The 23,630-nt window shown below is 41.5% G+C and overlaps 4 protein-coding genes across 4 annotated transcripts; 1 reads left to right on the top strand and 3 right to left on the bottom strand.

Moving 5' to 3' along the window:
* Nucleotides 1-2,570: 2,570 nt before the first annotated feature.
* Nucleotides 2,571-7,972, bottom strand: LOC139649661 (P-selectin-like). Its single transcript, XM_071526137.1, has 14 exons — nucleotides 7,908-7,972; nucleotides 7,730-7,808; nucleotides 7,245-7,634; nucleotides 7,043-7,150; nucleotides 6,757-6,942; nucleotides 6,484-6,672; nucleotides 5,766-5,951; nucleotides 5,427-5,612; nucleotides 5,067-5,252; nucleotides 4,621-4,806; nucleotides 4,163-4,351; nucleotides 3,477-3,665; nucleotides 3,189-3,314; nucleotides 2,571-3,095 (listed from the first exon to the last, which is right to left on the bottom strand). Exons 1-14 carry the CDS (start codon nucleotides 7,908-7,910, stop codon nucleotides 3,034-3,036), a joined length of 2,265 nt encoding a protein of 754 aa, XP_071382238.1. The 5' UTR covers nucleotides 7,911-7,972; the 3' UTR covers nucleotides 2,571-3,033.
* Nucleotides 7,973-8,900: 928 nt separating this feature from the next.
* On the bottom strand, nucleotides 8,901-11,267 carry LOC139649642 (L-selectin-like). The gene is made up of 5 exons (XM_071526115.1): nucleotides 11,198-11,267; nucleotides 10,508-10,906; nucleotides 10,217-10,321; nucleotides 9,405-9,514; nucleotides 8,901-8,921 (listed from the first exon to the last, which is right to left on the bottom strand). The coding sequence occupies exons 1-5, from the start codon at nucleotides 11,223-11,225 to the stop codon at nucleotides 8,901-8,903; spliced, it is 663 nt and encodes a 220-aa protein (XP_071382216.1). The 5' UTR covers nucleotides 11,226-11,267.
* A 1,998-nt stretch (nucleotides 11,268-13,265) lies between these two features.
* On the bottom strand, nucleotides 13,266-18,389 carry sele (selectin E). The gene is made up of 15 exons (XM_071526133.1): nucleotides 18,271-18,389; nucleotides 18,055-18,133; nucleotides 17,548-17,952; nucleotides 17,251-17,355; nucleotides 16,954-17,154; nucleotides 16,527-16,718; nucleotides 16,188-16,376; nucleotides 15,879-16,064; nucleotides 15,497-15,688; nucleotides 15,155-15,343; nucleotides 14,851-15,036; nucleotides 14,422-14,601; nucleotides 14,181-14,313; nucleotides 13,992-14,059; nucleotides 13,266-13,891 (listed from the first exon to the last, which is right to left on the bottom strand). Exons 1-14 carry the CDS (start codon nucleotides 18,271-18,273, stop codon nucleotides 13,999-14,001), a joined length of 2,301 nt encoding a protein of 766 aa, XP_071382234.1. The 5' UTR covers nucleotides 18,274-18,389; the 3' UTR covers nucleotides 13,266-13,891; nucleotides 13,992-13,998.
* Nucleotides 18,390-21,172: 2,783 nt separating this feature from the next.
* Nucleotides 21,173-23,630, top strand: LOC139649659 (14 kDa phosphohistidine phosphatase). Its single transcript, XM_071526134.1, has 3 exons — nucleotides 21,173-21,377; nucleotides 21,828-21,952; nucleotides 22,130-23,630. Exons 1-3 carry the CDS (start codon nucleotides 21,173-21,175, stop codon nucleotides 22,220-22,222), a joined length of 423 nt encoding a protein of 140 aa, XP_071382235.1. The 3' UTR covers nucleotides 22,223-23,630.

Below are 23,630 nucleotides of genomic sequence, written 5' to 3'. Positions count from 1 at the left end.
AGAGATGGATACACTACAAAAGCTGACAAACTTGTTAAATTATTTTATCTTGTATCCAAACTTATCAAGCTTATTTTAGGATTTTTTTTTGTGAAATCAACTTACTGTACTGGCAGATCACTTTATCGGTTTCAACTAATTTTACTTTTTTCCAGGATAGTGTTTCAGGACATTTACTTGGTAAACGTGAAATTGTCTTGTCTTTTCCTGTTTCAAGACTTTGATGATTTGTTGAAAGAAGTCATATTGGCATGTATCATGTGAAATTTATTGAACCCAGCAAGATTATCTGCTAGTGCAGCGAGATAATTTGACTAAAAATATAATGAATTAAGCTTGATAGGTCTGGAAACAAGTTAAAATCTCTGGACAACTTGTCATCTTTTGCAGTGTATACTCTGTACACCTGCATATAAACTTGATTACACTACTGCCTCTTATGCTTTACAATCCCACTGAACCACACGGGTCTCAGAGAAAAACCCTGTGAATGCATGATGCTTCTGGACCTCTCACACTATGTTGGAAGGCCAGATTACCAGATTATAATGCATCTACTAATGTAAATAGTCGTTTGGGTGTGTATTTGTATTTATTGTCATTATGTGTGTATGCTGTTCGTCCTGAATGAATCAACAATGAATAATAAATAATCATACAGCGAACCTTCAACCTGAAGTGTGGCATGATGTAGGTATAAAGCGCAGACTGTGGTGGTTGATACAGATCATGGCTGATATGCTCGTATGAAGATGGGGTATTCATGCAGAGGGTTACAGCCGGGTCAGTCCATCCTCAGCGCTTATCAGTCCAATCTAGGTGACGGGTCAGTGAGGCATCTTCCAGTGGCTGTTGGGTGGCTGATCAGACTGTAAATGCTGGGCTATGACAGCAGTATGGGTCAGCGGCAGGTAAGCATCACATCCACACCGCCTGGCCGTCATCAACGCTCACATTGTGCTCCTCCCGGTCAAAGGCCCTTGCTGCATTTTTCTGCCTTTTCCTTCCTCCAGTCAAAGGGGGAGGGAGGAGGGAGAAGAAGGGGGGGACCACCCAGGCACTGTGCCCAGCTGGAATGCACCAATCCTGGGGAGGGAGGTTGAGAAGCTCAGGGAGGGGGCTCCAGACAACGGAGGGGCTGAAAGCTGTGTCAGGGGAGAATGCCCAGGGTGACACAGAGATATGAAGCCCCACTGTATGGAGTGCCTCCTTGCCCCAGCCGTGAACCCTCTCCTGGACCCATCTCATATTTCCCACTATGAAATCAGACCTTGCAGAGCAGAGAGCGCAAGTCAATGGTCAGGAACAATCTAACTGTCTGTCACCGTGGTATGCCACTGCCAACCAGAGCCAAAGAAGTGTGCAGCAGCCTATGTTGTGTGTGTGTGTTTGTGTGTGTGCATCTGTGAATCCGTCTTAGTATCTGTGTCTGTATCTATGTGTCTGCCTGCGTATGTGCATGTGTGCATGCTCATGTGTTGGGAGAAACTACACTTTTTGTGTTGCAGGGACCACAATATAACAGTACATTTCCTCGTCTCTTTAGGGATAGATAAAGGCAGAGAAGCCAGACTTAAATATCAGGGAACGAAGCCAAGATGCTCACCTGCGGGCCCTTTCCCTTCTTGTGCGCGAGTCTGTGCGCAGTTGGCTCGCATATATGGTTGCCAGCAGCATCGGGTGGGATGAGAAAAATAATCAAACCATGATCATACGGTCACAGCGGGTAGCAATAACCTCATTATTATTCTGACGGTAGCCAAACAGTTTCCTGTCAACAGTTCGGTTATTTATTGCACCCTCCATGCCAGCCACGGGCCACAAACCCTCTGTCTTTTAACCGCTATAATTGGCTTCATGCTGTTTCAGCGCCAAGACAGATGCACACGCTTTGCTGAAGATTGGCCCATTGCAGTGCGTATTTAAAGTCTGGATTGGGCCATGTTTCGGATGCATGGCAGAGATGGATAGGAAAGATTGTATAGATTCACCAGCATGGCAGAAATTATATAAAGCATTCAGAAAAATGGAGATACAGTATACAAATCCTACATCAACCCTAATAAACAATATCTGATCGACATTCAAGTGAAATTCAATTCAGAAAATGAAACTGAATGTCAGATACCTCCTCAAGATTTAATAGAGTGGGTACTGAACTGACCCTCAGCCTGGGACAAGTGCCCAGGTGACACACTGAGCTGTGATCGATAATAGATCACCTGCTCCCCACACAGTGACAGGAGCTTTCTGGCCAGTATATGTGCTAAGTTGACACTTTGTGGCAGTTTGGCGATCTCCCAGGTTTTCTGCCCCGCTCACCGACTGACCCCACAGTTCTGGTGCCTATGGAGGAGGTCAGATGTGGGTAAACTGGGCAGTGTGAGGGGGCACCGACAAGACAGGGTCATAACATACCACATCACAATGACCAGGCACCAGTGAAAGAATGCCAACACTGATCTGGACGCTTGATGTGTTGTATGGTGATGACAGCTGGAACAGAGATGGAAAATGGTGGAGCAAGTTTGGTTGATAGTTTATTGACAATTTAAATGAAATACAGGCAGGATATGATGCAAAAATTACAGCATTAAACCAAATAATGACTTAAGATTTCCCCATTACATCAACATGCATGATTTCAGGGTTGTTTAATAACATAATGTATGCCATTTGGTGGACGCTTTGATCCAAAGTGGCCAACAATACCATGATTGTATACATTTTTAGCATGGGTGGCCCTAGTGGAAATCAAACAACTAACCATGACAGTGTTAATGACATGCTCCACCTATTGAGCCATACAGGACCACAATAATAAAATGTAGTAAATAATCCAATTATGATAATTTGGTCCCAGTATCATGAAATAACAATATTTTTTGGAACTGAAAATTTTAAGCAAGCTCTAAGTGTGACTATGTGTAGACAATTTGTATCAACTTCCAGTTTGCCACAAAAATATATAAATAATCATCAGGCATTTGATACCTGATGATTTAAAAAAAGAAAAGAAGAAGAAAAAACAATTCAAGATTCAAATGCAGGATTCTCTCTCTCTTCCCATGATGACATATCATAGTTCACAAATCCTGCAGAGGTCAGAAGTATGGATTAAAACAGAGCAAATACACACTCTTTATGCCACAATAAATGCGTAAAACTATAGTGTAATTTGGTCTCACCTTTCTTCTTCTTAAATTGTCTTGCGATCAACAGACCCAGTCCTAGCAGGACAAGCACGGCAAAACCAGTGGCTCCCCCTACACCAGTATACATCAGCATGGCAGTCCCTACTGGCATCCCCTCCTCTGAAACACACAACCATCACCACCATCACCATAAAGCACACACAATCCAGTCATTCACACTGCTATCTCAAGAAAATAACCAATACTGTGGTTTTGCAAATGAAGAGCACAACTCTACTGCATGTACAAGGGATCAGTATCATCCCACAAAACTTGGTTTACCTGCACAGGTAGGTAAATTGTCACTCCAGAACCCGCTGGAGGAGCAAAACAGTGCCTCTGTCCCATTCAGGGAGTATCCCTCCTCACAGGCGACGAGACACCGGGAGCCAAAGCTGAAGTTCCCCAGCGGGTGGGAACAGTTCATGGAGAGGGGTGAGGAGAGGGCAGGAATGGCCTCACACTGGACCGCTGAGGTGTGGAAAGGACAGAACTACATAAAATCACTGTTTGACTACAGAACCCCTACAACACTGCATGGTTGCTCAGGTCCTCCAACCAGGGTGTTCTAGATATCCCTCGTTCCAAATTTAAAACAAAAGCTGATTGTGCCTTTGCTGTTTTGGCCCCCACACTCTGGAACTGTCTCCTCTTAATCATCAGATCAGCTGAGTCTGTTGATTGTTTTAAGCAGCGCCTAAAAAAATATTTTTATAGGCTGGCCTTTTTATAATAGGCTGTGCTGTTTTATTTTATGTGTACTCTGCATGTATGTATGTAGGTATTAATCATCTGCTTGCATGTTGTTTCTATTCTTGTATTTATTTGTACTGTTTCTTTTCTGTATCTGTGAAGCACTTTGTGACTGTGTGATTAAAATTAAAGTTTTACTTATTTACCAGCATAGCAAGACAGCTCTATGGTATTATGCGTATGATCTCACTGGTAAGTTAATGTTAGGCTCTCACCCTGGCAGGTGGGTAGATCCTGACTCCAGTGACCTGAGGTGTTGCATGTCATGGTTGGTGTTCCTCTCATCCAGAAACCTTTGTTGCACCCAAAGTCACAGTGGGAGCCATGGCTGAAAGGGGAGTATGGATGGCTACAATTCATCCAACCGTAGTGTGGAGATGTGGCCAGTAGGGGGCATGGGCGTGCTGTAGGTGGCCAGTGGACATAAAATAACCATTATTTTCAGACCAAACAGTTCCTGCCTTGTGAAACAAAGTGGCAAGGAGGGTGTTTCCTACAAGACCCAACCCTTGATCTAACATCTAAGCCAAGAAATTAATGGTCTAGCTCCTGTGTTGATTACGATACCAGTTAATGCGTGAACAGATGTAAACCCACGTTCCTACACTGTACTTCGAGAGCAGCAGGAGGGAATATATGCCAAGTGTAGTTTTCTCATATAATGATTTATTACCCAGGCAGCGAGGGACTTCTCTGCTCCACATGCCCAGAGAGGTGCACTCTGTGTCAGCTGTCCCGTTCAGAAGAAAGCCCTCCTCACAGGTTAACATGCACCGAGAACCAAAACGAAACAGTCCATGGGGATCAGAGCAGGATAGGGAGCCGTGAGGGGGAGAAGTCAGAGTGGTGCAACTCTTAGCTGCAGGGGAACAGTGAGCGGGAGAGACCAATCAGATATTTAAGAGCTATTAAATTTGATTTATACCAGATATAAACCTGGAAGTAATGTCATCTAAACCATGAAATCAAGAGCTCTTCTGATGATTATGATCTGATACTCATCCATACTACTGAATGTTGCACCATGATCCACGTATTGGGAAAGCTGCATTTTTTTCCCCAGCAGCTGGTGGCATGTTCTACTGTAAATCAATAAGAATTAAAATGATAAATTTTTACCTAAACAACGCGGGACCTCTGTGCTCCACGTGCCCAGAGAGGTGCACTCTGTGTCAGCCAGCCCTTTCAGGAGGAAGCCCTCCTCACAGGTTGACACACACTTGGAACCAAATCTGAAGGAACCATTTGGGCCAAAACAGGATAGGGAGCCATGAAGGGGAGAGTTTATTGGGTTGCACCTCTTAGCTGGAGGGAGTAGAGACAAGGAGCACACTTTAAGACAAAGCGGTAAAGAGAATTCATTCGAGATTAAAACCAAGAGGTAATATCCTCTGAAATAAGAAATTACAATGTAGTGCATTTAGTCTGACTAGGAACCAGTATGAACCACAGTCAACACTCAATCATCTGTGGTCATACCCTGGCAGACAGGAAGGGCATGACTCCAGTTTCCCTGTGAGGAACACTGGGTGAAGTTGGTGCCAATCAGATCAAATCCTTCTTCACACTGCATGGTGCATATAGACCCAGAGCTGAACTCTCCTAGAGGGTCTTGGCATCGCATGGAGGCATGAGAAGGAGCTTTTAGACTGTTGCACTGTACCACTGTAAACAAAGAAAAACAACCATTATTCCTCATACGAATTGACAACTTTGTATATTTTCAAGAGGTTGTAGTTGCAAAATTGTCTGACTCTTTCCCCAACAGTGCTGCTTCACGTTCAGAAGGAAAGCCTTGAGTCTCCATCTATACCCCACCTGTGCATGTAGGCGTGTGTTTGCTCCATTGTCCAGAAGCCAGACAGGTGAGAGTGTTGTGTCCAGTCAGGTAGAAGCCTTCTCTGCAGGTGAAGCTACACCGGGAGCCAAAGGAGAAAGGCTGCAGGGCGTCCACACATGTCATGTTTCCCATAGCAGGGACGGAAATGGGCGAGCACCTTTTCACTATGGTGGGACACAGATACTCATCACACCTAGAGCACTCAATGGATGACAATGTCCTTTTGTGAAATAGGTGGTGGTATGAATAATCATGCTGACATAATTTATGGTCAAGGGAAATGCCAACTGCTGACCCACATTAAATCACATTCAACATGTTGTTTGCCAAATACAGACACAAATGAGTGATATAAACCAGTAACAAACGCGACCTGAAATTGATCTCCTGTACAGTCTGGGCAGGAAGAGACTCCCCTTTGTAACAACTAAGCATTAGTTAAGCTTGTTGCTATATTAACAGGGTTCAAGCATCACAAAACAGGAAGTTACAGGAAAAGTGACAGTTGGAGAGTATTTCACAAAAATGTTCAGATGGGGTTTCACAGCAAATAGTCATTGTTAAATACTTATTCGGTTAAACTAAGGACAAAATACTGTACTTTCCAGTTGTCCTCTGTGGTTATGGAATTTATATTCTGATCTCTCTTTTTGTAAGTCTAACATTACTGTTTCAAAATTAGGAAAATCCCTTTACCTGTACATGTTGGGACACTGGCAGTCCATTGGCCAGTGGGGTCACAACGTAACCAGTTCTGTCCATTGAGCTCATAGCCTTCATTACAGCTGAACTCACAGGTAGAGTTGTAGCTGTATGGGGCGATGGGGTGGCTGCAGTTCATACTACCTCCGCTGGGGATGTGGTTCAGAGCTGGACACTGTTCAACTGGGATAGGTGAGAGAATTGTTTTCCGTGTCAGTTTGATATCCAAAATAATTCTTATTTAGTGTTATTGAAACATGTTCATACCTTGGCACAGAGGAGCAGGGTGGTCCCACTCCCCATTCGCTTGGCACCGCAGGCTGGGTGCGCCCACCAGCCGATAGCCAAGGTCACAATGGAAATGGCAGGAAGAGTTGAAACGATTCGACCCATAGGAATGGAAACAGTAGTGAGAACCTTGCTCTGGATCCGACATGGCTTTGCACGCGATTGCTGACAAGAGAAATTGAAGAAAAAAAACAAACAAATGTATTGTTTTACTCATCACAGAGGGGGTGTCATGGCTTGATTCATTATGGCAATGTTTACTCACCCTCTTCACAGCGCGGCCCCTGGAAACCGGGATGGCATTTGCAGGTGTAGTTTCCTATGGTCTCCACACAGTCTGCATGGACACTGCAGGACTGCTGTGAACAAGAAGCTGCATACATACAGAGAAAGATCTCATGTGGTATAATAAGCACATAGGAGTCAGTAAATTAGGCAGTTTAGCATTTTAATAAAGCGTGCTCTACCAGTGTAGCAGACAGCTCCCTTCTTCTTGCGGCACCTCTCATCGTTCCACTTGGCCATGTCGCTCTCCCTCTTGATGTAAATCTCCACACAGTCCTGCTGATCCGATACGTTATTCGGCTCCCCATCTGCCCAGTTCTCAGCCTCTGCAGTCAGGCTCTTATTGGTTCCTACCCAGGTCCAGACTCCGGCCAGCTTGCGGATGCCAATCCAGTAGTAGTTGGGGTTCAAGGGCAGCATCTGGTTGAGGAAAGCGATCTCCTCCTGGTTCTGGATGGCCACCATGTCTGTGAAGTGCTCCTGGCACCACTGGCGGGCCGAGTTCCAGTTGCGGTTTGGGCTGGTGCTGTAGTTGTAGGTCCATGCCTGTACTCCTCCTCCACTGCTCAAGTCTAAGGCCAGGTAGAATGGGTTATTTTGGACAATGGCACCAAATGGAACATGTGAAGCAACAAGTTTGGTGGCTGAAATGATTATGCAAACTTACCTTGGGTAAATACAATCAATGCAACTATCAGCAGCCCATGATGCAGGCTTTGTCTCATATGAATTCGTCCCTGAAACATCTGAAAAAGGAAGACAATATGCTCATGATTGTCTGTATGTATTAATGAATGCATGAATGCACAATATTTGCTATTTGCATCAATATTTCATGGTCTTACCATTTGATCTGTCTTTAATAGTTCGTTCTTGTCATTGCATTTCCTCCACTGGACTGCAAGAGGATTTTAATTGTCCCTAAGAGGATGAGTCAATACCCAGTTTTGTAATATCTATGTTACCATGACTTCCTTTCATTGTAGGGTGTCACTCTCCCACCCATATCACCCCAACACACACACACACACACACACGCACGCACGCACACACACACACACACACACACACACACACACACACACATACACACATACACACACACACACTTACTTAATACTTAAAACTTATTACACACTTACTTAATACTTAAAACTTATTAGAGAAAAGTTTATGCTGAGTGACACCACACCAATGCAACCTTATTTCTCTAGCAAGTTGGTTTGTTTGTGGTGTTAACATATACTTCACCCATTACAGTAAAGAACCCATTATACACCCCCCCCCCACCCCCACCCCCCTCATAAATAGACACATATTCACTTCAATTTATTAGCATTTATTAGATAAAGAGTCTCAATAACTATCATCAAACCACAAATAAGTAATGGCATACAGAAATGTCATCCTGTGGCTGTTTTTCCTTTATACATGGTCAAATGATAATTTGCTTAATGATTAACATTACTGCACATTTGGCAGATAGTGATTCTATATTAAAACATAAATGAGGTTCCAGTTGTCCATCAACCCTGTGTCTCACTGGACGGACTTGTCACTTCTTCAGGCTCCCTATGAAGTAGAAGCAGATTGACAGTAAATATTTTTGTTCCAAAATGAGACATCAACAATTTTTAAAAAGTGAGATCTACACTTACAAAATGATCCTCTATGTTTGGGAAATATCAAATTCTGAGCTTCAATTAATGTGTTTTTTTTTTTCCAAAATAGCTACATAATATTTTTGTAGATTAACTTTTCAAATGTTGAACATAACATATGGTGCATAAATCATGGGTGGAGTTGTTATGGAAAAGTGCCCAATTTCAACACTGACCTTAGTTGGGCAAGTTTCTTTCCTGTGAGAAACAAAAAATCAGATTACTATTGAGACCTATTGCAAAGGATTGCATCACGTTTTTGTTTTGAAATCACGTTACGGATAAGACTTACTTTTTCTGTGCTTTTTGCAGCATAAACAGATGCAGCATATGGCTGAGAAGGCTCCACAACCAGCTACAGCCATGAGGACATGTTTATCGCCTGAGGAAATCAAATCAGACAGTAGTTTTGATCTTCAGTAATACATTATTTGACAGTGTTTCTTGCTATACTATTACTACTAGTAGTATTGCTACTAATAATAATAATTATAATCTATAATGATTCAATTTAACCAGCATACTTTGCAGAGAAACAATAAAACCAGCACCACTGTGCTCTGGAAGTGCTAACTCTAACACTGTTTGTTCTTAAAAAAAAAAGAACAATCAATCCTGGTCTTGGTGTAATAACCATGACTAATGAGGGATGATAATGGGACTTTAATTACTTGCACAAACAGGCCTTGGTCCGCTCCAGTCAAACCGACACGTTGAGTTGATTGTCTGGTTCGCTCCGGAGCAGTCCAGGTATCCATCATCAGGCTGAGACAGAGAGGCGCATTCCACAACTGGAGGCGCACACAGGTTAAAGTTTAACAGTGATATGTGTAACTTCTCATGATCTGTTCCTATTGTGAAAATATAACTTTTTTTAGTCCCCAGGAAGTAGAGGAAGCAGATGCTAAGGCCAAAGTAATCATCATCATTATAGGTTAAGTGTAAAATAAGGAGTGAGTTCAACAAGAGCAAACATACGCAACCTCAACATGAAGTCCCTCAGGCAGTAGAATCAGAGATGATAAATATAAAGTGCTTATGATGACAGTGTAAAATTTCTGTCAAAAAATAGTTTTAAATGTTCTGAGGACAGGCAGTAAGGGTAAGTGAACTATACAGAGGATGTCCTGTGGAAGTGTATAAAGAATAGTCCATCGTTCACATCAGTACGTGTATTTGTACTGTGAGGACATACATGTGCATAGTGGCTCTTTGTCATTCCTGAGCCGTGAAGAGTTACATCTGACCTCTGCTGGCCCTGACAATTTGTATTCCTCCACATACAGGAAGCTAGGGCAAGGAATCAAAGCAGAGGTTTCCATTGGGACCAGAACATCTCATACTGCCATTATCGGGTTTTACTGGCTCCTTATGTGTATGCAATATATGGACTTTCCAGAATGAAGCAACACATTATCTCGCTTCTTGTGGGTTGGAGTAAAAAGTACATGAGTGATAAGTGGTGAAGCATTTTCAAACAGTTTGTTTCTTACCTGTTTGGCACCTGTCTCCCTCAAAGCCAGGCTCACAGAGGCAGGTTATGTTTTCAATGGTCTCCACGCATCTCCCTTTTCCACATGATGTTGCAGTACATTGTGCTGTCAAGGGAAAATTAATTACTAAAGCTATATACAAGCCATATAAATATCCAATAAAAGCCTTCCCAAAAATCTCAATTCATTATAGCATTGATATGTTAGTCTTTAATGCATATTGCAGATTCATAATGAAATCAAGTTTTTTGTTGAGGTTAATAACTGGGTTCCTTCTGTTCGTTTAATTACCTTGATAACAAACAGGGTATTTCCGATTGGCACATTTCTCATCATTCCACTTCCCTCTGTTTTCCCCGTCGTTGACATAGATCTCCACGCAAAACTCTGTGATGTGGTTGTTGTTAGGTTCGTTTGCTGCCCACGACTGGTCACCGATCCACGTGCTGTTATTCCCAACCCAGGTCCAAGATTCATTTTTGTGGGTTTTTGTGATTCCAATCCAATAATATGGACTCCCAGTTTTGTTTGGCAGCAGAGAGACCAGGTAATCGTTCTCCTGCTGGCTTTGGATGGCCACCATGTCTGTGTAGCTGGTCTGACACCACTGTCTGGCCTGGGTCCAGTTCATCTTCTTAGTGGCAGAGTAATGATACGTCCAGCCCATGGTGCCCTCGACCAAGCAGCTACCTGTTATATAGTATGAAAGAGAAAAGTTAAGGATGCCACATCACAGTTGGATAGTTAAGAGATGTGAACATTTATGTTGAGTCTACATGCAAAATGTTTTTTTGTTTTTATATATATATATATTATCATTTATTACAAGTCAATATAAAAGGGAAATCTGCACTTAGCCTATATCAGACATTTTTTTTTTTTTTTTTAAACCACTGCAAAATGTAATGTTTAGAGCCAACAAATATGTACTTATTAATTGAGTATTTTGCATTTTAGCTTGGCTGTGAAGCTAATACCCACCAAGGAGGAGGATCAGTGCCCACTTCATAACACCTGGCAATGTTTTTCTGAGGAACACCTATGAACACCTGTTATCTGTCCAAAGAACATATACAATTAGAAGCCAAAATATGATCAAATATCATCATTAAAATAACAGAATACTTGATTAGAAATACTCTTACCATATTATACTTACCATATTATGCCTGAGTGGTAAGTAAGTGGTAGTGCAGCAGGTGGGGACCAGTGTCTGGCTTGGCTTTTTATATTTCTCTCAGGATGCATTCAGTCCAACATTATCATAGAATACCTGGATGTGTCAGTTTACTGTACAGAAGAGTGAATGGATGTGATGAATGACTTGTCACCGTTGAACAGACCTACTGGGAAACGCCACCCATTCCTGGTATATGGGCTGAAGAGCAGCTTTTCCAGTCAGATATAAATGTATAAAGAAATATATACAAAGGAATACAAACATTAGATCATAAATGTAAATAAAGCACATTATGGGTCACTATAAAAAACCTATGAGCCATCTCAAGACCTTTGTTTGCAAAACAGCTATGTATTTTAAAAATAGAATGTGTTTTTGAAATATTGAGTAGAAATTCAGGTAGAATCGCTTTTCCAAAATGGATATATAGCACCATGAATGAATGAATGAAGCCCTTCACTTGTTACTGGAATAGGCAGCAGTCTATTAATATCCCAGTTTACAGTTTTGAGTGACACTGTATCTTGGCATCCTGACATGTTGTGACTTCAAGAAGTTTGCAGCAACAAATTACAGCGACCGCAAGCCTCAGTGCTGCTGGTGGGAACCGCTTCACCCCGAGGTGAGACGTCAGATCTGTTTCTGCCTCCTCTAAGGTGCTGACATAAGAGACTCTAAATTCGGTGAAACAAACAATGATCTGTAAAATGGATTACCACTGTAACATGCCCCCTTCTCCCCTGCATACCTGTTGTTGTTATATAACCGTCCTGACTGTCCTGACCCCTGGAATGGGGCTGACAGAGGCAGACAGGATGTGGATCTGGACTGTACGTGGGGGTGTTTCAGCCTGGACCCCCTGAAAAGGCCTGAGTCATCGAAAAACACTTCAATGTCCTGTCATGTCAAGACAAATGTCAGCACTCACAGTGGGGGTGTAGCTTGGCATTGTGTGTGACAGATTGACGGATGCCCCCTCCCCAAATCATGCTGCACCGATTCCAGTATAGTGAAAAGATTTATAACCTCAAATACCTGTTGTGTACTTTCATATGTAGACCTAGTTTAAAATGTCACTGCAAAAAAATATTAAGGCACTTAAAAACATAAGTTTCCTTGCTGCCTTAAAGTGAGTTGTGAGTTGACTGAAATAGTACTGAATGTTAGGTCAAAGATCATTAGTTGCTATAATGTAGAAAAACTAACTGACTAACTGAGTGAACTTAAGACAATAAGTTCAGTCAACAAATGTCTACTCAAGTTGAATGCATTAATTGATGAACTGCAGTCCACTGTTACTTATTCTTTAGTAAGGAGGTTTTAGTGCGAGTTGCTCATGTTTCACATGATTGTTACACTGGCATAAAGTATGCAGCTGCAATACACAGCCCTTTTTTTAATCAGAAATTTACCTATGATTCACCTAAGATACACAAGTCTCCATCCTGTAACTTCATTCAAACCAGAAGAGAAGAAGGAAGAGTTTCTGGAGAGTTACTGTAAACCAAATGCAGTGCATACTGAAGTCTGCTAATAAGCGATCAGTGTTTCTTAATAAACTAATGGTCAGTTTAGTGAGTGCTTTATGAGGTGTTCTTTCAACTCATAATTTTAAGTGAACTCATGATTATAAGTCATGAAGCTCATAACTGGCTTATTGAATTATTAATTTATTAATTAATTTTATTAATTTAAGTTGAAATTGACAAACACATGTATATACATTGTGTTAATTGATAAAGATGAGTTGATTTCACTAAATTGCACTTTACTGATCAGCATACAGCAAAACTCATAAATATTGAATTATGAATAATAGAAGTGATTGATGATTTTAAGTTTTTATTAAGAATAGAATCAACACTCATTTTAACATACAAATATAAGAATTAACATTTCACATGCAATAACCATCAATAAATAGTACATAAATACTGAAATCAATATACTGAAATCTTTCACAGTTTTACAATGACATGGAAACCACTGTATTATGCAACATCGTATTACACATTACAACACAGCATGAGAAATTCAGAAATCTGTAAAATATCTTTTATCTCTAAAATTACAATAACATCAAAATAAGCACTTTTCCAGCATAATCATTTCAGAGTAGAACAATATGTTCAATATAAAACTCCCCTTGGGAGGAAATATATGTCTGAAGGACATTACAGAACAAATCATGGATCATTTCTTTTTCAAATACAAAAGCACATACAGTATACAACCACCAAACACAGAGGCCTAAAAAAGGCTTTTCTCTCACCCGTAACTCAGTAAAACAGCATAGATTGATAGCCCTGACATAGTGGGTTTTCATATTAACAAGCTTGATGCTAATGTGAATTATTCACACTTTGATCGAATTACAATGAATCACAGTCAGATGCAGATGTAGAAAAATGTATAGATTGTCCTGCGTTGTCCTTTTCTGCAGACGTCACTGTTAACTCTGTTAACACTGTTAACAAAGTGGATTCAGGAGAATTCTGCAAAAACAAAAAAAAAGTCCATGTTATAAACCTTAACCCTCTTTACCTCTTGTCATAGAATTAGACACAGTGTCACCTAAGTATGCAGTGAGTTTACCTGTGCTCTATATGAGGCTGTCAATGCTGTTTTTGTAGACCTGCGGATGGTCCTCTATGTCTGAGCTGCTGTAAGACAAGACAACAGAAGATGATGAGCTTTGCAGTTGAACACAGTGATATTATTATACTCAGAAAAAAAATTAAGTAAGCATCCAATCTAACAGTGGTGAACAGTTGCTTAACTAACCTGTTAAGCTCAAAATTGTTTCTTTTCAGCCTGAGGCGTTTCAGCAGCCAGAGAGCCAAGGATAGACCAGATAAAGACACAGCGCCTCCTGCTGCCAAGCCCATGGTAGTGGGGTTCAACTTAGGTGGAGCAGCTGTGGAAATACAATCAAATGTGAGACATGAGGCTATTTTAACCATTCAAGGCTTACAGGTATGTAAAGCTATTATTCCTCTTATATATATTTTTTTGTTTCTTTTACCTCGGCAAATGGGTTCCTCTCCGGTCCAGTTGCCATGGCGATCACAGGTCACAACCTCATATCCATGCAATGTGTGGTCTTGGTTGCACGTGAAGGAGCACTGAGAGTTGTAGATCAGCTCAGCGTCTGAGCAGTTGATTCCACCGTTAACAGGAGCCTCAAGCAAGGGGCATCTCACTGCTGTAGGAAAAGACAAAGGGGATGCATGTGTTAACTGATGCAACATTGAAACAATGCCATAAAACCTTCCAATATCCAGTTAAAGTGGGTATTTTAAATAGTGCAAGTAACATGGGTACATCTGTGTACCTGTGCAGAGATGTTATTACATTGCACATCCTACGGTGACTGTGGTAAATAAAAACATGCAAAGCTACATGAGTAAGTAGAAGTGTTAGTGGCACAGATTTATAGCACATGTTACCGTACCTTTGCAGGTAGGTATGTCTGCTTTCCACTCTCCATCCTCAGAACACTGAACAGTGGGCGCCCCCTGCAGTTCAAAGCCTGCATCACAGCTGAAACTGCAGGTGGAGTCTGGTCGTAGTTCATTGAAGGGGTGGCTGCACTGGGTGAGCAGGTGAGACTCTCCCTCTGGTTTCTGGCAGGTGATAGCTAGTGAAATGAGAGGAGAAATTATATTTTGAATGCGTGCCACAAATCCACAGCAAAAGAAAATTTGTATGAATCATATTTATAAGATGATGGAATGAGATCTGAAGCACATCCTCACCTTCACAACGAGGCATCACCTCACTCCACTCAGCTGCTGACGTGCATGTCACTGTGCTCGATCCCACCAGTCGGTAGCCCGCTGCACAGCTGAAGTTGCAGGTGTTGCCATAGATGAACCTCAGTTCTACATCCTCTCCGCAGCTGACAAATCCGTTCTCTGGCTCCTGGAGAACAGGGCATTGGACAGCTGCAAAACAGAAGGAGAACAGATGGGTTTAACAGTCAGTCTGTCAAAAAATTAAATAGCTTTCCCATTGTTATTAATAGGCTAAAATGCAAGGCAACATAAATACGATTCAGGTTGTAACAATCCTGCAGAATAAAAAATATGGGGCCGTACCAACACAGAATGGCTCTGAGTCATTCCAAAGTCCTGACGCTTCACATTGCAGGCTGTTGGACTGGGAGCCAACCAGTACATAGCCTTCCTCACAGGAAAACACACAGGTGGACTGGTAGCTGGAGGAGCCCAGAGGATCGGAGCACTCCATGAAGCCTTTTGCTGGTGTGGACGGCTGGTTACACTGAACCACTGTGGGTAGGGGACCATCAAAAACACATTATAACACATTCCTTCCATTTGATAATTAAATACACATAGTCCAAATATTATTACTTGAAATAACTGCATTAATTGACAGTAACTGACTATGATAAAAACATGTGAAGCTACATGAGGAAGTAGTGTTAGTGGCACAGATTTATAGCACATGTTACCGTACCTTTGCAGGTAGGTATGTCTGCTTTCCACTCTCCATCCTCAGAACACTGAACAGTGGGCGCCCCCTGCAGTTCAAAGCCTGCATCACAGCTGAAACTGCAGGTGGAGTCTGGTCGTAGTTCATTGAAGGGGTGGCTGCACTGGGTGAGCAGGTGAGACTCTCCCTCTGGTTTCTGGCAGGTGATAGCTAACAGAGTGAAATGAGAGGAGAAATTATATTATGAATGCGTGCCACAAATCCACAGTAAAAGAAAATTTGTATGAATCATATTTATAAGATGATGGAATGAGATCTGAAGCACATCCTCACCTTCACAACGAGGCATCACCTCACTCCACTCAGCTGCTGACGTGCATGTCACTGTGCTCGATCCCACCAGTCGGTAGCCCGCTGCACAGCTGAAGTTGCAGGTGTTCCCATAGATGAACCTCAGTTCTACATCCTCTCCGCAGCTGACAAATCCGTTATCTGGCTCCTGGAGAACAGGGCATTGGACAGCTGCAAAACAGAAGGAGAACAGATGGGTTTAACAGTCAGCCTGTCAAAAAATGAAATAGCTTTCCCATTGTTATTAACAGACTTTAATGCAAGGCAACGCAATTACGGTTCAGATTGCAACAATCCTGATAAAAAAATATGGGGCCGTACCAACACAGGATGGCTCTGAGTCATTCCAATGTCCTGACGCTTCACATTGCAGGCTGTTGGACTGGGAACCAACCAGTACATAGCCTTCCTCACAGGAAAACACACAGGTGGACTGGTAGCTGGAGGAGCCCAGAGGATCGGAGCACTCCATGAAGCCTTTCTCTGGTGTGGACGGCTCATTACACTGAACCACTGTGGGGAAGAGGACCAACAAAACACCTTACAACACATTCCTTCTATTTGCTGAATGAAAAACACATAGTCCAAATATTATTCACTTGAAATAACAGCAATGATGGTCAATATTGCCTTTGTGATATGAAATAGTGTAGCCAAAAACCTCTTTAAGGTTTTACACACACAAAGAAAGCAATGACGTCACTTAATTTCTTTATTTTCTGTGGTCTTGCAATGTGCCTCAACTTACGTTCACAGGTAGGAGGTCGCTCGGACCACTTTCCCAAGTTTCCAGAGGCAGTGCACCTCATGGGGTTTGATGTACTCAGCTGGTATCCGTCCTCACAGGAGTACTGGCATGAGGAGTCATAGGAGTACTCTCCATGCTTATGAGAACAAATGAAACTTGCTTTTTCAGCAACTGTCACCTCGTCTTTTTCACACTGAACAACTGCCAACACAGAAAACAAAGAAGGCGGAATTAGAAATGACATCTCTTTGCTGTAATGGAGACTTAAAAATGTGCAACATCATTGTGTTTTCTTACCGTGCTCACACTTCTCTCCATAGAAGCCGTCGAAGCACTCACACTTGTGGCTGTTAATGGTCTCTACACATTCCCCATGGTAGCATGAGTCATTCTTACAGGCAGCTGGGGAAAGAAAAATTAGGTTACTTTCATATGGCCTGCACAAAATCTATAGTTTTTGTAATCTTTGATGTTCAAAAACATCATCCATGAACAGTTTGAAGTTGTCAAATTAATAGATTTCCTGTTAATAAACAAGGATTAAGGCAGCTAAGATGAGCAGGTCATGTATCATCATCCATAGTTTTTGCTCACCTGTGTAGCACAGAGCTGTCTTCCTCTTCCCACACCTCTCATCGTTCCACTTGCCCGGCTGTATATTCCTCTTAATGTACATCTCCACACAGTCCTCGTTCTTCCCTTCGCTCTTTCCATTTCTGCCGTTGTTCGGTTCGTTGTCTGCCCAGTTGGTTGCTTCTGTTGTCAGAGGCTTGTTGGTGCCTACCCAGGTCCAGACATCTTGGATCTTGCGGATCCCTATCCAGTAGTAGCCGTCCTTCCTGGGCAGCCAGCTGTTGAGATGGGCGATCTCATCCTGGTTCTGGATGGCCACCATGTCTGTGTAGTGGTCCTTGCACCAGTCTCTGGCGTTTTGCCAATCCATGGTGGTGTTAGAGTAGTAGTAGGACCAGCACTCTACACTCGTCCACATGCACAGCACTGTGGAAGGAGGACAGAGATGCATATTAGTGTCATATCTGAAAAAAAAACAGTTGAGAGAGTGGGAGTGGGATGCTAAAGGTGATATTAAGATTGACATACTTGAGTAAAGAAAGCTCAGGGTGATCCATGAGGTAGAGATCTTAGATCCACGGGCTTGCTGTAATCCAAAGTAGAACTCCTGTGGGAACCAAATAAAGGCAAATGGTTAAAATTCATACTTCTGCAAGCAATGAAGGCATTTGCACTAAATAGAAAATTCAAAGCAGTTCAAATTTTAATTTGTTAATGTATCTAATTTGATTGTTCCACACTCACCATTGCAAGTGTATGTGTGATAATCTGCAGCAGGTGCTAGAGTATTTCTTCTAGAGTGAGAGTATTCCTTCTTTCTGAGAGAGAGTACTTCTTCTTTCTGAGAGCGACTGAGCAGGAGTTGATTGTGTTTTCTCTGCTGCTCTGCTGTTTTTATTCACTCCTGCAGCCCGGTCCACTTTTCCTGGAAGCGATCATGATGGCTGGGCATTTCAGTGGAAATCCCCCCCACCCACCCACCCACCACCTTGGAAACTTTCCCTCTCTCTTTTTATGGTCCCACTGTGAAGCAGAGGAATCCTATTGTTTTAGCTGGAATTCCATTGTTATCATTATCATGAATACTATGAATATTATTATTATTATTGGTAACACTTTAGTTGGCTAGTTGACATTCAACTACCAGAGACAAAGTAAATGTTCAACAAAGTGTCACTTGCCTGTTTGCTGCATCTGTACAGACTATGTAGCCCTAACCCTGACCTTAGTCTAACCCTAATCCAAATTTTAAACCTCACCACAACCCTATAACCTTAATATTAACCCTAACCCAGGCACTGAATATGTATAGACCACTTTCACACTTGTATCACCTGAAACTCAGGAGACATTTTAATGACACGTTAAGTCACTTGCTAGTAAGCTGAGTATCAGTATTGGACTATCCAAATAAAGTCTTACCTTATTATTATTATTGTTATTATTACTATTATTGTTATCAGTGGCATCATTATTGTTATCATTATCTTTACCATTATTGTTGTTGTGTGTTTTGTCCGATTTAGCACACATTTAGAAACATTAGTGTACACATAGCATGGAAGGAATGAATGGCACAACAGGAGAAACAGATACATTTCCTTGGGAAGGCATGATAGTGTGTGTGTGTGTGTGAGAGAGAGAGAGAGAGAGCGAGAGAGAGAGAGAGAGAGAGAAAGTGAAAGAGAGTTCCAGTGCCATGGGTATTCCCACTGCTTCCATTTATTAGGATTATTTGGGTATTTTTAGTCATTATTCAGTAAGTCAAAGCAAATAATGGAATCTTTGACAGTATATGAGGCTTTCTTGTGTTAGTGAGGCAATCTGGAGCCAGTGTGGGAAAGGGAAGTGTCATGAGTTTGCATGATGGTTCATATGTGTCAGAGTAATGCATACAGGGCCAGACATAGTACACAGTGTGCAAATGGAATAGCCGGAGACTGTGGGACGTTGTCTTTGCTTTCTACACACCTAACACTAAAATAAATCAGCGTCTCCTGTCAAGGATGTGCTCAGCAAAAGAAGAAAGAAAAAGACACAATGAAATGACAGTTAACACACGCTTCGCAAGTATTTTTATGAGGGTCCCGGGAACAGGAAAAGTGTTTTGCCTGTGTGATGCAGTAGCAGAGGCGCCTGTTGACTGCCTGTGTTTCCAGAAATGATGGTTCATATCCTTCCTGTTTGACCGAAGACAGCGGACAGTGTTGAAAGCCACCCAGACGCACCTCCCTCACTCCAACTATTGACACTCACGCTGTGTACACTCATCCACAGCTAAATGCCAAGGGGGAAACTCCATTTCACTGGGATTTGATAAGAACATCCTGAACAGACTCTGATTAAGATGCTTAAATGTCTGCGCAATGACAGATGACAAGTTCCAGATTAGATTTAGCTCACATTTTTTATCCGGAGTGCGCAGGTTAGGGGTTCAATGTCTGACTTGACTGTTGGCATAGTCAACACCCACTAGACCACACTATTTGAACTTGTTTGTTATTATTATTATTATAAGTAATGTAAAGCGATTCTACTAATAATAACTATTTACTGTATTAGAATTGGAAAACATGCTGATTTTGTTGATTCCATATTGTTTCCAACTACAGGTGTGTGCAGTTAATTATGAAAGAGAATATAAATTACAATACAAAATGACATTCACAGAAAATTGTGAGCATGCGCATTTTTTATTACACAAATTCAACAATGTACATACAGGAGAGATTACATGCCAAAAAAAGAAATGCTTGAATCAAATCATCAAATGTTGAATCATTAACACAATAAATCAAACCGCTTTACTGATTTTACGTCAGTGTCCTATGGAAAGGTGTTTGGGATGATAAAATATGAAATGTTTCCTGAGGAGAGGTTTGTGACTGTCTTGTGAACCTCCTGCAGCCGGAGCAGGAGGGTTCAAACTCCTGAGACAGAAAGCATCCACCCTGCCGAAGTGTCCTTGAGCAAGACACTGAATCCCTACCAGCTGCAGCCTGCTGCTGTGTAGCTGAGCCTGACCTCTGACCTCCTTGTGGAGGGAAGCAAGCAAGAAGAGAATTTCCCCTTCGTAGATCAATGTATTATTATCAAAATAATTATTATTATTCTTTTGCCGCAAGGTGAATAGAACTGCTTAAATGTCTTCCAGTAAGGCTCTATAACTTGGTCTGATTGTCAAAAGCAAAATGTTTCAACATTTAAGGCTGCACTATGTCAGATTTTATGTAAAAATACACTAAATCACAAAGTGGGGTCGCAACAGAGAACAGCATCCCCATCCCCCCTAATTTTGACCCCACAGATTCACACTATTTGCTCAAAATCCAAAATTTAATTATGATGTTGGGAATGGACATCGAAATGAATCAAAACTTAAGAGCAAAATATAAAGCTGTCTATAGAGAAAGACCAGTGTTTGCCCCTTTCTTCCCTTTGGTAGCCTATAATACGATCGCCCAGGTAAACATAAGCTGTGGTTTATTAATTTCACAATGTCAATCATGTAAGCCAATGTGCAAAGTTACCTTGTGCAGCTTTAAAAATGTATTGCTGACTGCACCTTTAAAGATCTCCAAAGTCTGTCTCTTTAAGACAGGAAAGGGACGCCCCAGTCCAAATAAGGCATTAGTGTGAACGCACCATGTTGTCTGTCGTCGGAAGAGGGATCAGACTTTCTGGAGCTTTGCGGGCCGCCACAGGCGCAATGGCAGACACTTTGGCTAAAGTCCCCGATGTAGAGATTGATCCAGAGGGAACCTTTAAGTATATTCTAGTCAGGGTGAAAGTAAAAGATGGAGATGTGCATAAAGATATAGTCCGAGGCACAAAAAGTGCCGAGTATCACAGTAAGTTCATTATTGTGATAGCTGCTGCTCTACATTCACCGACAGTGCTTCTAGCTGTTTAGTCGCCACTGCTTAAACAATGTCAAATGCAGTATTTCAACTGTAGTTAACGTGCAAACGCAGAGTCGACACGTTGTATTGTTGCAGCATCTACTAGTAACCCCTTATAGGGTCTTTATGGTTCACCCAGCTAACCGTTTTGTGCACCAATAACTGCACATCAAACAGAGATGCAATGCTTACCAGGCTTCATATTGTAAAATGATACATTGGCTGTTGAAGCACCAGATTTTTGGTTATTAATAGCAGGCTGTAGCTACAACTAGAAGCTTAGATTTGAGAGTAATAATGCCAAAGTAGTTTTCATTTCGTCTAAATTTGCTACATTAATTGTTGATTATTCATGGCCGTCCATGTAGCCTAACCAACCAGATTGTGTCTGATTTACAGATCATATATTTGAGAAGGTCAACCCAGCCATGGAGGCCTTGGGAATGGAGTGTAAATGCCTTGGAGGAGGGAAGATAGAGCACAACAACACAGAGAAGAAACTGAGGGTGTTTGGAGAATCAACTGTAAGTGATTGCAGAGGAGAAACTTCTGGAGTAGAAGCTAAATTATACTGTAGGCTACATTTGTTATACACAGACACTCACACACACACACACACACACACACACACACACACACACTACTCCTTTTCAAGCGGATCAATATTTTAATGTGCTAATATCCATGTTTTCTTTTTCCAGGCCTTTGGCAAAGCAGACCATTCTGTGTCTGTAGAGAAGTTGAAGAGTGCCTTCGGTGACTATGAGATCACCTGGTCTGATGACAAAAAATAGGGTGGACACCTGCAGAGTAATTTCAACTCACTTTAAACGTCTATGTACATACGTATCAATTTGACCATGAATACCACTAGTTAATGCATTGGCCCTTCTGTATCATACACCCAGTAAACAATTCAAATACACCATCCTGCATTTCATTGCTTGCTTTTGATTCTGTGACAGTTCTGTGACGGTTAGTACTACGCTGATAAGTCACACATTTGCACATCAAAGATAACAACAATCATAAGCTGAAGGAGAAAAAATGAGACGGCAGTAAAACAACATGACAAGGAGCAGCACAAAAACGAACTGCTATAATATATTCACACAAAGTCTAGTTGGGGTAATCCTATTAGAATACAAGCTCTGTGATCTTCAGACGCCTAAAACATAAAAGGACATAACTCTACAAAACATAATTCCCCTTCTTTAACAAATAAGCCTCCCTTCTAACTTTTACTTGCTGTTTGAGTAGCTATACCAGTTTAGATGGATGCGGTTCAATCAGAGTCGGAGGCTATGAGCCAAGCGTAAAGTCCATACAGGAAGGAGTGCGTGAGTTGGAATCACAGAACATATCCTGTTACTCTGAGGGAAAGTTGCTGTTTGACGAACCAGAAATAGATAAGAGGGACTTTTACTGACTCCCATGGCAATGCTTTTATTTGTGTGTAATGCTAAATAATAATAAACTTCATAGCACTTTCAAACCCGAGGTACAAAGTGCTCCACAGACAATAAAACAATAATAAATAAATGCCAGATATGAATTAAAAAAAAACAAGGTTACAGGAGAATAAAAAGAGATCATGCTGATTTTTCCGGCCCAGGCTCCCCAGACAGGCTCTTCCAAAGTCTAGGAGTCTGGAGGGAAAATCCTGATCCTCTTTGTTCTTTTATTACAACTTTTTTCCAGGCTATTCTTCATTCATTTTGATTTTATATCTATTGATTTGATTTTTTTTTTTAACAATATATGTACAGTTCTTTAGACAGAATACATGAATTAAAAAGAAAAGCATCAGGATAGCAGCACAATAAAGCTCAAGAGCTGATTTCCATTCCAGTTCCTTTGTGTTCTCCTTGCATCAGAAAGAAAATTTGCCGATTATAAACCATCTTAGGCTATCGAGCACCTGTTTGTAAAAAGAAAATCCACCCTAAAACACAATTCATATCTGGTATTCTTATGACTTTGGACAGTTCCATCACTGTTAACTTAGTATCCCAAACTAGAAACCAGAAATCTGTGTTGCCAGCAAGCAATGATACCTGGCTGTTCAACTGACACTGAAATGGAGACAGATTTGTTGCCCTGTACAATGATAGGATGTCCAATTTAGTTTTTCATTTCACAGCTAATAAGATAATTTTCCCATTCTCCCTGTAAAATCACATGGCCAATGGCGCAAATAAA

This window comes from Centroberyx affinis, unplaced genomic scaffold (assembly GCF_046629955.1).
Source record: "Centroberyx affinis isolate AG114_WGS23_722 - 3 ecotype Tasmania unplaced genomic scaffold, CSIRO-AGI_Caff_v1 ptg001386l_1, whole genome shotgun sequence".
Lineage (NCBI taxonomy): Eukaryota > Metazoa > Chordata > Actinopteri > Beryciformes > Berycidae > Centroberyx > Centroberyx affinis.
The sequence above is the reverse complement of the archived record's forward strand: the minus strand, read 5'-3'. Positions and strand labels throughout refer to the sequence as shown.